The 15986-nt window shown below is 44.4% G+C and overlaps 1 protein-coding gene across 1 annotated transcript; it reads left to right on the top strand.

The window, feature by feature from the left end:
- The first annotated feature begins 180 nt into the window (after positions 1 to 180).
- Positions 181 to 14765, top strand: IRF4 (interferon regulatory factor 4). The gene is made up of 9 exons (XM_062568081.1): positions 181 to 248; positions 1833 to 2128; positions 2598 to 2784; positions 3638 to 3726; positions 4329 to 4470; positions 6392 to 6499; positions 7683 to 8036; positions 11922 to 12034; positions 14158 to 14765. The coding sequence occupies exons 2-9, from the start codon at positions 1925 to 1927 to the stop codon at positions 14299 to 14301; spliced, it is 1341 nt and encodes a 446-aa protein (XP_062424065.1). The 5' UTR covers positions 181 to 248; positions 1833 to 1924; the 3' UTR covers positions 14302 to 14765.
- Positions 14766 to 15986: the final 1221 nt, after the last annotated feature.

Consider the following 15986-nt stretch of genomic DNA (forward strand, 5'->3'; position numbering starts at 1 on the left):
GAGCTCTCCCTCCCCACGGCGTGTGTTTACCAGTAATGGGCATGTGTCACTGCCTCAGATGTTTTCCACCTCGCTCCCTTTCGCCGGCTCCACCTCCGGGCGGGAGCCCGCCTCCCCTCGCCCGGGCTCGCAGCCCGCCGTCATATAAAGAAACTTCCCCGGGCCCGGCGGCCCAGTCGCGCTGCGCCCGTGTCCGCTGCCCGCCCGGGAGCCGCCGGCCCCAGCCCGCTCCGAGCGCCGCCACAGAGGTAAGCCGGGCGCTCCGCACCGCTCCGCTCCCCCGAGGGCAGCCCCGCGGCGGGGCCCGGCAGGCTGGGGCCGGGGCGAACGGGGGTTTGGGCTAGGGGGGTCAAGGGGGGGGGGGGTCGCCTCGCTTCCCGTCGGTCTGGTCTTTTCCTGGAGCTGGCAATCGATTTTTTTTTCTAATTTTCTATATATACATATACATATACATATACATATATATATATATATATAAAATCTTCATACATATATACATATATATATATAAAAAAAAAATCTTCACCTTCTTTGCCCATTGCCAGACAGAGGTGGGGTGAAGCGGTGCCCGAGGGGCCACGCCGCCCCTGCCCTGTAGAGGGTCGCGGAAAGCTTGACCCAGCTCAGGGGATGGGGATGGGGCTCCATTTCAGGCCGTGCTTGCCGTGGGTGAGGATTTGGTGGAGGCCTGGCATGGGCTTTGTGGGGCTGTGGGCAGCCCGAGCTGCCCTCCCCAGCACGTCTTGCCCTGTGGGGGGAAACTCAGCGAAGCAGGTCTGCTGCGATGACCGGAGCTGCCACCTGAGCAGGGGAGTGAGGGGTGCAGAGGTGCTCACACTGGTGCTCTCCTGGCTAACCAGGGCTCAGAAGGTCTCGCTGTGTGTAGAGGCAAGGACTGTAGGTGAGGACTCACTTTTTTATTAGATATATTTGGTCTCTTCACCGCCCACGCTGCCAGCTTTTGGGGCTACAAGCACTTTTTCAGGTCGAGGGGGACAGACTTTACTCCAGGTTCCCCATCACTCACCTTAGGACCTTTTCAGTGGGTGTCCATCGCTCTGTGAAGCCTTGTTGCTCTGGGCGAGTACATACACCTGTGCATGTAGCAAGGGCTCTGCATGTAGCTAGGTGCAAACTCGCCCGCCTCTAGGGAAAGTGTTCTTATGCCAGACTCCATAGGTTGGTGTATTTCCATTTTTAGGTATTTGCAATGTATAGATTTGAATGTTATTATACATGCGTCTTGGGAACAGTTGGAGAGGTAGATATGTATAGGACATCATGTGTTCAAATGTGTCTTGCTTAAATGAGCTTGAAAAAGCTACTTCAACATTATAGTTAGATACCATATAAATTGTAAATGTGTGTGAGGCTCTCCAAACTGCATGTGTCTGCTAGTATATAAGTGCACTGTCATATGCAACTTCATTTTTATGCATTTTTTTTTCTTTTTGGTTAGAAGAATAAAATCCCAGCTGAACTTAGAGCAGGTCAGGGGGGTTATGTGTTAAGTCACTGTGTGCTGAAAATTTCAACAACTGGCGTGTATGCATGCAAAACAGCGTTGAGAGGGGGAGGAAAGTCTGTCAAAGTCTGCAGCCTGAGCGGTGCCTGGGGAGGGTGTGAGGGGCCGTGCGCAGCCTCTCGGGGCTCTGCACTGCAGCGCTGCTGTGCTTCCCGGACCCCCTGCACGCCGCAGCCCTTCCTGGTGCCATGTGTGCGGCACCGAGCACTGGCACCACCGGCAGGGCTCCGCACGGGGACTCTGGCTGGCCCCTGACCTGTGGGTTTTCCTCTCTCCCTGTCCTACCCCTCTCCCCGCTCCTCCGCAGCACCAGAGAGCCGGTGCTCGGGGGTGTGTGCAAAGAGGCGGGCTCGGTGAAGCACTCCAAAACCCCCCATCCCACCCCTCAACGTGAGTGGCATGAACTTGGAGCCGGGTGAGTGCGGGATGAACTCGGTGAGCTGTGGCAACGGGAAACTCCGCCAGTGGCTGATCGACCAAATTGACAGCGGCAAGTACCCGGGGCTGGTGTGGGAAAACGATGAGAAGAGCATCTTCCGCATCCCCTGGAAGCACGCTGGCAAGCAGGACTACAACCGCGAGGAGGATGCTGCCCTCTTCAAGGTAGGGCTCAGCCCAGTGTCGGGGCTGCAGGGGCGCAGCCAGCTGTCCACCATGGTGACTCCTCGCCATCCCTTCCACGCCATCAGACTTGCTCTGCTCAGTGTCCCGCTGCCCCCAGCTGCCTGCCTGGTGGCCCTGGCTGCGTCCCTGTGCCCCACCAAAGCCTGGGTGTGCAGGGTGAAACTGCCCTTCCTTTCCCCATTCCCTCATGTGGAGCCACATGCTCATAGGACTGCAGCACATCTATTTCTGTATTGACTCTGGATCATTTTCTCCGTTTTCTGATGCCTCCAAAACGGTTTTTCTTTACTATGTTCCTAATGTTGCTTTTTTCTTAGCTTAAACCTGCAGGGAGTAAATTCATGTGCATATAAGCACACATATATATGCTGTTTCAAGTGTTGTGATCTTGTACCTTGTAGTTTAATTCTTTCTTTTTTCCCCTTTTGATTATCTGAAATGTTTCCAGGCTTGGGCTCTTTTTAAAGGAAAGTTCAGAGAGGGCATTGATAAACCAGATCCTCCTACCTGGAAGACAAGATTAAGGTGTGCTTTGAACAAGAGCAATGACTTTGAAGAACTAGTGGAGAGAAGCCAGCTGGACATCTCAGATCCGTATAAAGTGTACAGAATAGTGCCAGAAGGAGCTAAAAAAGGTAAAATGTCTCAAATTCCTAGTGTAATGGAATGTGAGTATCTGTCTCACTCTAAGCATATGAGGACTGAAGTGTGCTTTTCTGGAATGACCATGCTGTCTTTTTAAGTGAGGTAGTATTGCAGTGAAGGAGCCAAATTGTAGGGCTCAAGTACATCTTATTCTGATGACTAAAATAAGCGAATCCATCTGTAGGAGGACTGTTGGCATTGGAGTCAGAGCACTGAAGGGGAGCCCTTTGTAAAAGATGCTTCATGTATGTTGCTGCAGGAATTGCTCTGTTACCTGGCACCTCCCTTCCAGGTCTCTGTAGAGAGAGGCCCGTATTAAGCAGCTCAAGGGACAGGCAAAAAAGAAAAGAAAAAAAAATGCCTTCTGGATCCAGATTTTGAATAAGGGGAAGAGCAGAAGTGTTCTGAGCCAGGCAGTACTTAACTGCTGTGGGGAAGAGCTGAGGCCGAGAGACACTTCGCCTGTGGTCTCCTGCACAAAGACTGGGGATGGTGGTAGCGTAGCTTTGCTACAAGCTCACTGCCTGCTCTCCAAGGAAGCTCTGGCACCAGAAAGGGCTGGCAGGAGGCAAAGACTTCACAGGATTTGGGGAGGGCATCAGAGTCACTCTGGATTGTGACTGAAGGGCATTTCACATGCTAGAGGCTTGGAGGGACAGACTGCTTCCCTGAGCTGCCTGGGATGGGAGGGCTGAATATCCTTCCCCTTAGGGGCTGGTGGAAGGTGTTTGAGTCCTGTATTTGATAAGGATGGGCTGTATGGATTTGTATTCAGTGTGCCAGTTTCAGATTTCTTTAAGATGTAGTTGACATCATTTATTTTCATCTGTCTGGTGACCATAGGTGCAAAACAAATCAGCATGGAGGAGCAGCCATTAATGATGAATCACCCTTTTCCAATAACTTCTCCTTACACTTCACTACCGTCTCAGGTATGTCATTACTTATGTGTTTTACTTGATGCTTATACATTGAGCAGCAGCATTTTTATATTCTTTTGTGATATGTCTTTCTTTGCTGGTCTGGCCCTCTTTAGTTCTGCCTGGGAAGGCACTTTATTACAAAAACTGAGAAACTGAGCAACAATTTTTCTAATGTCATATGAGACCATAGGGCAGCTAATTTCCCTTGGTTTTGTTTAATCAAAGTAACAGCTCTTTAAGAGTAACAGCTCTTTAAGAGTAACAGCTCTTTCCGTTCAGTGGTAGAAATTAGTGTACTGCCACCATGTTGATGCCAGAATGTAAGCATCCAGTGAAGCATTGCTGTTCCAAACAGACATTTACCAGCAATGCTTTGACTGCCTTTTGTTATTCTACCCTGCTTATTATTTACACCAGTGGTGAGAAGTTCATTTGAAAGTCTCATTGGTGGTGGTGGCAAAGTGCCATTCATGTAGCCTGTGCAATGCTTAGACTCTGTGAGCTTTGGCAGAGCAAGTAATACCAAAGAGCTGAAATGTGAAAGCTGATGCAACACATGGCATCAGTTTCGATGACTGCCAAATAAAAGATCATCTTGTTAAATTGAATAGGTACAAAACTACATGGGGCCCCATGAACGGAACTGGAGAGAATTTGCCCCGGAACAGCCCCATCCCGATATTCCCTACCAGTGTGCCAGCATCCCTTTTGCAGCTCGCAGTCATCATTGGCAAGGACCTGGTTGTGAAAATGGTAAGACGATCCTCTTTAGGGTCAATTGCAGACCTTGGTTAAAAGAGATGTTTGGTCACCCTGAAAGGACCACAGATGGCATGTTTCTGTTCATGGCTTTAATTGGGGTTAACAAAGGTGGCTTGGTGGAGTGCTGGGCTTCCTTCACAGAGAGCTGTGGGGTCCAGCTACCCTCATGGACCCCATCTTACTGTCATCTTACTGACAGTGCTGCCATAGGTGCAGTGTGTGGGTTACACAGTCCCTCAAGTTAAAACCTCAAGTCAGCTCCCCCAAAACTTCAGCTATCTTAAATGTCCTGAGCAAGAAGAAAGGACCCACCTCCTAAAAAAATAACATGAAAACATGTGGTCTTTAGCTTTGCTTTCCAATTCCTTTGAGGAGCTTTGAGGTGCACATTTGTAAAGATTTTCACTCCACCTTGTAGGTTGGAATGGTAGCCTTCTCCTCAGAGGAAAGCAGCGATTATTACATTTTTTTTTAGTACTGTGGTGATAGGACAACTTGCTGTGGAATGAGTCTCTGTTGGTGCTGGTACAGAACAAACAGAATAAAGGGACGCTCCCTTCCCTACAGATCTTACACTGTAAGAGTCTAATGTAATTATAGCTTTCCAAGTTCTGCATCCTTAGGAAAAATCCTGAATCATGTGAAAACTGGCAATGCTAAAATCTGCAGGGGATAAAAGGTGAAAGAAAGGGGAGCATGATCAGCGCCTTAATGGGGAATAGAGCCACAAAGATTAAGTGTCTCACACAGGGCAAGTTGTAAGAAAAACTAGAAGATGAATCCAGATCTTCTGAGGTGAGGCTGAGTGCCGTAGGCATATATCTCCTGTATGTCTTAGACACTTACTTGCAGGATAACTCACCTCAGTAGGCAGGTATTTGCTTCATGAGGAGCAGAAGAAGCTAGTTCGGGAGGACAGAAGAGGGTGTGAAGTGAGGAGGGACTTCCTAGAGCACTGGAGATACTAAGTCTGCAGAGGACAATTCTCTAGTGTTTTTTTGTGCAGAGAAATAAACTTCTGTTTCTTTGGATCTGCTAAAAAGCAAATACTCTGCAACATTTGCTGGTAGTCTATTGAAACTATTGGGCTGAGTCATTGCCAATAATTGAGCTGTTAAGCTGAATGAACTCTGCCCTGAAGTACATCCTCTGCAGCAGCAGTTAAACACAGGTTTGGGTGCTTTGCTGAGTTTGGAGGCAGTTGTTAGTGGCTAGTATTGGGTTTCTCGTGGGGCTCTCAGGCTTGTCAAGAGTTGCTGAGGCTTTGGATCCGCATAGGTCCAACCCTTGTGTTCTGTCACCGGGAAAGGCTGTGCGCGCTTGTCTGCAAGTCACTTGCACCTTCCTCTAGAGACTTGTGTTGACATTAAGAAGCAGAGAAAAATTTAAATTGCCCATATTATAATCCATTCACTGGTAGGCATCACCGTGATCTGTCTAATACTAGTCCTGGTATTAAAAGCCTAATAATCCCTTGTTAGACGATTTTCTTTATCTTTTTTTTCTTTTTTTTTGTTTTTACCAATATTAATTCCAGCTTTACTGTTTTACCTGTCTTTAATAGATTTCCTTTGACTAAATGGCTCATTTTATGCCAGCAAATTTAAGAGCACTACAGTCTAGTTAAAATGTAGGTTATTTCTGTAATAGAAAAGCACATTCTTGTTAGTCAAGGAAACAGTACTAGAGGGAGTACTGAAATGCTAAGCGAGCATTTCGTGCAGACCCAAATAAAAAATCCAGATAACATCTAGAGAGATTTGTAGTATTGGCACATTTGAAAAAATGGGAAGTAAGACCTTTTTAGGAGGAAGAGGGGGAAGAGGGAGGGTTTCTGGTGGGGTCAAAAAAGCCTCACTTTTGCATAGCTGTGATCTTTGCAGTTGTCACTGCCTTTTGTTTGTGAAAACAGGTTGTCAGGTGACAGGAACTTTTTATGCTTGTGCCCCTCCTGAGTCCCAGACTCCTGGCATCCCGATTGAGCCAAGTATAAGGTCTGGTGAAGCCCTTGCACTGTCAGGTAAGGACTATAACCCTCTGGTATTCCCAAGGAGCTTTCAAAGAGACTCCCATTTCTGACTTACCCTGTCACTCTTTCTCCTTTCTTATGGGGGGGAAAAGAAAGAAAGAAAGAAAGAAACCTCTCTAATGAATCAATTTGGTGTATGGACTTGAGCCTCTGTTCATCAGGATGTTCAAGCACTTGTAGCCTGAGCTCCAAGGGATTTGTTCTGTGCTTAAAGTTAATGAAAATGCTTTGCTGGATCAAGGCATTAGTACTGAGTTGCTTCAGTGAGTCATCAGAGAAGGCCTCCCTGGGAGAACTTGGAAGTTTTAGGGGTCAGAAAATTTTAGCTCAGATTTTTAATTGGGAGGAGCCCCCACAAAGACTGGTCTTATCTGGGTTTAAAAAAATAAAAAGACATTTAGGAAAAAAAAACTAAATAATCTCAGCCAGGTTTGCAGAAATCCAGATACTGGGAGATTTTGTGAATAATTCCAGGAAATGGTGTGGGAATGTGTTTTTTAAACTACTAATGGATAAGTCTGCAACATGGCACTAGGCAGGTTTCTTGAGCGGGGTTATTCTCCTTAATCAGGGTCCATACACATAGCGCTGTGTGAGCTCTTGGCAGCAAGCTGTGTTGACTGAATGGTCATTTGAAAGTAAATCTTGGGATTTGGGTTACAGTGATGCTTGAGCTGGAACCAGCAGTAGCTCCTCTAAGGGCAACCAAGTGCAAGTTTGCAAACGGCCTGTGCAGAAGCCTCTTTTATGCAAAAACTGGGGAGAGACACAGCTACTTCCTGATTAAATCTGAGGAAGTGTACTTAGCCAGTGGGTTTAATTGTGATGTAAGCTCAGAAAATGTGACAAATGACTTTCCTTGAATTTATTTTTCTTATTAAATATAAATCTGAATTTTGTCAGACTGACTTTTTTATGAGCCCTCATAAAAAAATTTGAGTGAATGTTTAAGAGCTCATATCATAGTTCACATTACTGTGCTCCAAATATTTTAGTATTTAGATTCATTATATGATTTTTACTAATGTGAGCCTGTCTCTTGAGTGGTGGTGACTGCTAATAGTTATAGAGGCTCAAAAATCTCACACAAATTTGTCTCTTGGTTTTAATATGTATTTGTACTGTAAAACATTTGTACTAACGTATCACAATGATTTTTTTTTCCTCCTTGTAGATTGTCGACTCCATATCTGCTTGTATTATCGTGAAATACTGGTAAAGGAGGTAACAACTTCTAGTCCTGAAGGCTGTAGGATATCCCATGGCCAAAGTTATGAGGTCAGCAGCCTGGAGCAAGTTATCTTCCCTTATCCCGAGGATAATGGCCAGAGAAAGAACATAGAAAAACTGCTGAACCACTTGGAACGAGGAGTAATACTGTGGATGGCCCCTGATGGCCTTTATGCTAAGAGACTTTGTCAGAGCAGGATCTACTGGGATGGCCCCCTGGCGCTCTGCAGCGACAGACCCAACAAACTGGAGCGGGATCAAACATGCAAGCTCTTTGATACTCAGCAATTTTTGGCAGGTAATTCTTACTATGGCTTTTGATATCATTTCTGCAGATGTCACACAGTCGTTCTCCATATTGGCTTTATGAGAATGCTCTTTTTATGTCACGAAGGCCACTGGCAGAAACCCAGGCTCAGCATCCTTAAGAATTACCCCAAACTACTTTTAAGCAAGCACAGTTAAGGAATGGTTAACTTCTGAATAACCCTATCAAACTCTGCTCTCTGTGCACATCCAATGCTGTTGCACAAACCAACAGGAGGAAGCTGCTGCAGACCTGGGGACACCCAAAATCCCACATCTCTTTAAGAAGAATGAGGAGGAACCTAACAGAATAGTCTACCCAAGTAATGGGTAATAGATGAAAATGGATCCTGATTTCAGACCTACTAGTCTAAAGTCCTGGGTAATTTTATGATCTGCAGTCATGCTACTCTCAACCTGACCTGGACTGAGTCTGAAATCTGGCTCGGAATATTCAAGTATTGGCATCAATTCCAGCAGAGGTCTTTTCAGTCTAGGTTCTGTACTGGCATTTAAAAGATATCTTGTGAGGTAGAAAGCTTAAATAAGCTCTAGAGTTTCAACATCTGCCTAATGCTCTTGGCCAAGGCTTGTTCTTCCTCTTCAGAGCTCTGTACGAAGGTTTTCTTTTCCACAGGGCAAATGTGAGCACTCATACAGAGGGGGCTGTGACATGCTGCGGGACTGTGTCTTTTCCTTATAGCCCATGAAAAGAAAAGGCAGAACCTCAACCCTGCTTTCGAGCGCTTTGGAGCAATGAGAGGGAGGAAATCTGTCCACCCAGTTATACTAGTGGGAACAAGTCATTTCCCTTTCTTAGAAATGAGAGGAAGACTGAGCAGCAGGGATGAACATTGCCCCTTGTTTGAGATGTTTGGCATCACTACAGGTGACCTGTGTTGCTATGGCTTGGCATATTTTCCCATTAAGGCAAAGCATCAGCACTGGCATGAATCTCTCAGGAAAATAATGCCATTCAAAATAAGAAGTCAAACCTAAACCAGCAGCTTTAACTTACTTTATATTCCAGGGCTGATGTGTCATCCTAGCAAAGTGGCCAAGCAAGAAATGCATTTAAAGAGAAATCTCCTATGGATTTGAGAACTGACAGTTAAAAAGGGGAATTTGAGGCCAAAGTATCAGGTTAAGCTTCAATCACATGCTAATTTAAAGACTTAAAATTTTGTCTGTGATGATGGTTTTGGAAATCCCTCTCCCTTTTCTTAGGTATTTTTTTTAGATATAATCTGGGTTCTTCCAAACAGTTCACAGGATAGACCTCTTTTTAGAAGCCTAACCCCAAAGATCAGCTTAAATAATAGTTATTTTTCCCCCCTCCTATCTTATGCACCAATGCCTGTGGAAACCCAAGCACGTGGTTGTAGTCATAGTCTGCGGTGTGTGCAAAGTGAGCTTTTGCATGTGTTAATGCTCAGCTAGGATTATAAGAGACTTGTCATGAGCTTATCATATCTGCAAGTTAATTTAAAATACTGAGGTCTCAGACTAAAAGCAACTGTGGAGATTCCCCCATTAGGAAAATGGAATTTCCAAATATGCAGTTGACTTCTGCCAGGTGGAGATAGAGTAAGAAGAGAAAGGGGCTGAAGCAGAACTGCTGTCGGCTGCAGTTATTGGGATCCTGCTGAGGAGCTGGACTCTGCAATGCAGACTGTGCTGGCGATCGAGCCCTGTCTTAAGCAGCCTCTACTAAAATGGCAATAACTCAGAAAACAGATGTTTGGGGAGTTCTGTGTAATAAATGCAGTATATCTGTGTGGGTGAAGAGTGGGAGGGTACGGAAAGAGATTTTGGGAGCGTGAAGACGAAAGCTAGAGGAAGGCTGGCTTGTCGGAGAGATGGGCAACTGGAGCCAGGGTGAGCAACGGTTTGGGTGGGAGTGTATGGTTGGGGAGCCGTATGGCACTGTGGGGAGGCGCTTGGGCATGGGGAGGAAAATAGAGTAAGTGGGTGGTTTGGAAGAAGTGTAAGGTGGACCTCAAGCCCTGATTATCCTGCAGGTGGGAAAGCAGATGTTTTCTTTTCCACTTCCATGTCAAGGATGGCTATGTAACACTCCCACAGGTATTCAGGATTTGGAGAATTACTAAGGCTAAGTAACACTAGCAGGAAAGAGAAAGATGGGCAAAATTCTCCATTGGCAAATGAGACAAGCATATCAGGTGTTGGACTGGCCCTGGATGGATCGTCCTTCCCTGTCCTGCAGCAGCACTGTACACTGAGGAGAGCAGGATCCCACAGAAAATCTCTCTTCTCTCCTAACAAACTTCTAGAAGGTTCAGAGCATTTTTAAGGTTTTTTTGGGGAGACTCTGGAGAAAACTATGCTTTACTTTGTGTTTAAAGTGAATTGACCATTGTTCACTCTTACACTCCCCTCCTACTAAGGCCAGTAGCTCCCAGCTAGGGCCATTGAATTCGTATTTGGTCACAGAAGCTGGAGTAGAAATGGCAGCTGAGTACTTTGGGAACAAATGTGTTTGTCATACCCATTTCAAAGACTCTCCTTTTCCTGTGAAGCAAGGGGTACTTCATTATAAGACATTGATTTTAACATTAATTCCCTTTGCAGGTTGTTCCAGAGAGCATGAACAGAGTTATAAATTAAAATGATCTCTTTATCAATCAGCTATGTAGAAAGACTTCACCTAATGCAGATTTTACTGGGAATATTGTATTAGAGGCAATTTTGGGGGGGAAGGAAATACAGTTTCTAAAACAAAACACAGTGATTTTGATCTAAGAGGAACTCTCTTAAAAAACCTTCCTGTTGTGGGAAACACTTTGACTATTGAGGTAATAATATAATTTGACCTACCTTTTCCCTTTGTGCGAGGGTGTGGGTTAGTGAAGAGAGTACAGGAGTGCTGAAAACACGGGCTCTTTCCTGGGCTTGCTGAATGGCTTAAATAAGGTCCTTTGCCTTTCTGTGCCGCACTGTCCCCCCATTAGGAACAGTGGTGATAGTAACGGCTGCATGGCTGTATGTCTAGCTAAGGCTGAATTTTGTGCTGGCAGTGCTTTGAGTCTCTGGTTCTACTTACTTAGTGGTTTCAGTGCTACTGTTATATGTTAGGAGTTTTTCAGATACGGCCCAAGGTTTCCCCCCTCTGCTTATTTAAGTCAGTGATAAAATTCATATTCGCTTCAGTGAGGCCAGGCTACCACTGGTGCCTGCTCCATAGCAAAAAAGTAGATGTAACAAGAAATGGCATGAAGCATGTGGAGGAGATGAAAGCAGGTGCTGGGGCTTTGGACAAAAGGAATCGAGTAAAGCCTGGAAACTCAGCTCTGACAGCAGACAACAGGAAAGCCTTGCACAGGCCTGTCTAGAAAATGAATGAAATAATCCCTTTCCTTTCTGGAGACTTGGCCTGGCAAGATGGACAACATGGACTGCTTAGGTTCATTTCAGCAATGTATCTGTAATAAACCCTTCCATCTCCTAGTAACCCACACTGTTTATTAAAAGAGGAAAAGCAACATGTAAGCAGTATTGTCCCTGGGAAGTGCACAGAGAGAACGACAACAGATCCATTTCCCAGGTCCCCTAAAACTTCCAGAAGTTTCTGATGTTAAGGCCAAATATAACTATAAATTGGAAATGTCCTAGCTTGTGCATATGAAATGACTTGTAAGGCAAGGCAAATAGAATAATTGCAGTGTTAGAACTTACTTCCCCTCATCTCTAGGAAAGTCTCCAAACTCAGTTTCTTCTCCTCACCTCTTACCTTTCTCCTGGCCTCTCTAATCCTCCACTGCAGTCATTTCATTTTCTCCTACCATGCTCCAAGGTCGTCTACTTGGAGCTCAGGCACCCACAAAGACTTTCTTACCAGTCCTTTCTTTCTTCACAGAGCTGCAAGCTTTTGCTCATCATGGACGTCCACTGCCGAGATACCAGGTCGCTCTGTGCTTTGGGGAGGAATTTCCAGATCCACAGAGGCAGAGGAAACTAATTACAGCCCATGTAAGTAGGATTTCTGCCTTAACTAAATGAAACATATTCCTCAGGGGATGTGAATCTGCCAGTCAGGCTTTTCTTCCTCCTGTAAGTTGTGAAGGAGGTGTTAAATTCTTGAAATTACAGCACCATCACAACGGGGGCTGAATTCCCAGATCTGCCAAGGACTGACTGGTGGCCCTGGGAAGGTCAGAGCACCTGATTTCCCTCAGTGCAAGACATAAATGACCTCTTTTGCAAAGCCCTTTGAGATCTCAATCAGAGAAGCCTAGGAGAGCTGGACACTATCATTATTACCGCCCCAGTAGAGCAGTGCCTTGGGCTGCAAGGCCAGTGCAAGATGGGGTGCTTTCACAACTGCTCCATAACCCCACCTTGTCTCTCAAAGACCTCAGAAGCTCTCCTACATAGTGATACAAGGACTGCCTGTGCAGCTCCAGTGTTAAGATAGCTGGTAAGCAAGTGAGCTGGATGACCACAGTTCACACACACTCAAAGCTGGTGTTTCAGGATGCTATCTGAGAGAGGATGATGATGGAGACTGTGACAAGGCACTTTCTATATTGGCTCTATTGGCCCATAAACCCACAAGAGAGTGGTAATGCACAAGTTAGTGGCGAGATTTAGTTTATTGCATCCTTGGGAAGAACACTGGTGTTAGCTTTAATTTTTCCAAAGCACCTGAATGCTGTGGGTTTCCAATCAGACACTTGTCATGAATCATGGTTTTCCCTTAGCTGTGTGGCTTTCACATTGCTACGCTGCTGCTTGTTGCTCTCTGAATCTTGAGTGAAAGGTGGGAAGCTCTCAAATCCATCCTGAGGTATCCAACAGCTGTTTAAGGGGGCTCTAAACCCCTTTCTGTCCTTAAACTCTGTGCCATCCTCCTTTTAGCTTTCCAACTTTCTAGTCCTCTTTCCTAGAACTCCGTGCCCAGCCACTCCATCTCCTGTCCTGGTTGCATCTCCATAAGCCTGCAGCTCCTGCCCCCGTGACCTTTTGGGGAGCTTTGCACCCCCCATATTGGTTGCTTCTCAACCTACTCAACTTCTTCTTAGGCTAGCCCAGCTCCTGGCTTTGCTGGGCTCTGCTGTGGGGTGACACACAGCGGTGCCAGAGTCAGGTGGCATGGGGCTGCAGTGGGTGCCCCGGAGCTGGCTGACTTGTTGGCTTCACCACCCTCCTGTCTTCCTCACTGCAGGATGTGAAATGCTTAGCTACCTCTGAAAGCTGATGTGAGGAAGGGAAGGGGAATTGATAGAGCTTCTCCAATACAGTGTTGCCTTTCTGGCTTAGTCCCTTTCTGAAAGGAGGACCTGCAGCATATGTGTTACTCCTCTGGAATGGTGCGCATGTACTAATGTTGAGAGGCTGGCTGACTTGGAAGAGAAGGTTGTGGAGAGTAATCTCAAAGCTTGCTCAGTCCTCAAGACAAAAGAAAGCTTCAAATGCAAATTTTTAGCATGCAACTTAAATATTTACAGACAATGCCTAAAGCCCTGAGGGGTAATAGTGCTTTTTAAGTAGAAGTGAAGGCTATGCTAGATCATATGAATCCCTCTTGATTATGTCAGTGGCTGAATAGATTTCTTATTAGACTGTGAATTAATAGAAATGAGTAACTTTGGAGTTATATTGAGGTCTAGTTTAAAACACAGTTGTTTTGCAACACATCTAAGCATAGCTGAGGGCTCCAGCATTTCAAGTTAAGTGCTTGAAGTTCTTGAGAGTTAAGGCTAGACTTCAAAGCCCTAGGTGTGCATGTGAGTGTGTCTAACTTGGCCATAGACATGCCTGGTGTGTGTGGCCCCAGTGCAGGCATTGCTCACACCTATGGACTGGCTAATGGTGTGCAATTGCAAATACATCAATTGTGTCACTGATACATGTCCTTCCAAATACCTGCCATGCAGTAAGGCATGCATGTGGTAAGCAAAGTACTTATCATCATAACAGGCAAGCCCTAACTTAAAACAGCAATTAGTGAGGATGTAGAAATTATTTTGCCATTCTGGCGAGCAGAACTGTTTTGTCTGATCTTGTGCTTAACTTAAAAACGCCATAAATAACCAACATGAAGAGCATGAAATTTTATCATATGTCTGATTAACATTTTGTCTGTTCTTAAGGTTGAACCAATGTTTGCCAGGCAGCTGTATTACTTTGCTCAACAAAACAGTGGACATCTTCTGAGAGGCTATGATTTACCAGAACTTGTGACTAGTCCAGAGGATTATCACAGATCTATTCGCCATTCCTCTATTCAAGAATAAGATCCTCAGAATGATTGTTTTTAAAGCCACTGTAAAGATTATGCAGAATGGAGGAGCAGATCTGGATTGCAATTTGGAGATCTGAATCACAGCTGGATGCATTCAGGGTATCAAGGGTTCAATGATAGGAAAGTGAACTAGTACAATATTGCATGATACAAATGATGGGTTTTCAACGTTTGGATGCTACATCTCACGTAGATTCCACTTTTGCTGGTAATAACTCAAAACTGACGAAATGATTGCTATGTTTGCATTTGCTTAATGTTTTCCTTGGGTTTTGAGGACTGATTCTTATTAAAGACTCAAATCCATAGTTTACACTGTTAAATTTACAGGGCTATTTATTTTGGATTACTGATCTCAGGGAAGGTACACAAATTTGCGGTATTCCCGGTTTGAAACTATAGCTACTATAGATGAGTAGCAAATGTAGATGATTTATTGAGAATAGTTATACATGTAAGTGGTTATAAATTTAGATGATAAGTGTGGTAGACATTTAATGCCTATATTCTTGTATAGAAATTTCCATGTATTTTTTAAAAACAATGCAATTCTTCAGAGACATATTTTTTTAATGCCTGACTGATGTTTTTCCTTACAATGAATTTTGTTGCTGCCATTGTTATTGGACTCATAATAGCAGTTTTTAAGGTGGTGAATTTATGGTACTGTGTTACAAAGTGACCATTTAACTCAGCTTACCTGTGGATTTAGTGGATTAACCACTAAAATTCTAGAGTCCTGAATAGCAGATTTAAAAACAAGTTACTTTTATTTTGATGATTGCAAGCTACTATGCATTTTATATATATTTTATATATATATATATATGTGCATTAGAATTAAGTTTGTGGACCTTGAAAAACAATACAAAAATGGTACTGCTAACCTTTCTTCATGTCACATGCATGAACCAAGTTAAAATAACTACCACTTCTGCATTGCACAGAACCAAATTCTGTTCTTCCTGTGTGCTCAGAACTCCCTTTCATTGGTACTGAAGTAAATAGGAAGGAAAAATTCAAGGAGAGCAGATTTTGGCCTCCCATACTAAGTAAATGTTTGTTTTTACTTTTATTCTGAAAAGTTTTACAGAAATATAATTCCATGCGATTTACAGCTCTTAAGCTATGATGCCATTTTAAAGATAAAGAGAAGAAGAGGTCAATTGGGTATGTATCTTGGTGAAATTTTACTTTGTGTTATGCTGGAGATCAGACCAGGTGCTCTTACTAGCTTTTAACTCCAGAGCAGGGTCCTCTCTATAATTAGCAAAAATACTTCACTTGATTTTCTAAATGAGGAAGAAAAAAATGTTACTTGCAGACAGGTACTTGGTCTGGCAGCAGACTTGTGTTCCAGGGACATTTAATATATACATCTTAAAGATGCATACTCTTTTGGGATATATTATCCCACTCCTCCACAGTGACAAGCAGAACGATGGACCGTTTTTATTTTTATGTTCTTTGTTACTTGAAATGTTTTCTTGGCTTACAGATTTTCTTAAGGGAGACCTCTTTCTTAGACATTAAAAGCACTGCTTTAGGTGACCTTCAGAGCATCTGTGTATACTTTCGACCTGTGCATACATTTTACCGAATGGGACTTCTGCGTTCAGACTGCACTGATATAATACAATTATTTGATGTGGTTTTCATTTTTTTCTAGTGGTCATT

This window comes from Rhea pennata, chromosome 2 (genome assembly GCF_028389875.1).
Source record: "Rhea pennata isolate bPtePen1 chromosome 2, bPtePen1.pri, whole genome shotgun sequence".
NCBI lineage: Eukaryota > Metazoa > Chordata > Aves > Rheiformes > Rheidae > Rhea > Rhea pennata.

What these genes read in the sequence shown, in the direction of transcription:
- IRF4 (XM_062568081.1), top strand. Translation starts at nt 1,925, where the DNA reads ATGAACTTGGAGCCGGGTGAGTGCGGGATGAACTCGGTGAGCTGTGGC. An exon ending in AGGATGCTGCCCTCTTCAAG is followed by an intron (nt 2,129 to 2,597) that starts GTAGGGCTCAGC and finishes AAATGTTTCCAG; the next exon opens with GCTTGGGCTCTTTTTAAAGG. An exon ending in TGAAGCCCTTGCACTGTCAG is followed by an intron (nt 6,500 to 7,682) that starts GTAAGGACTATA and finishes TCCTCCTTGTAG; the next exon opens with ATTGTCGACTCCATATCTGC.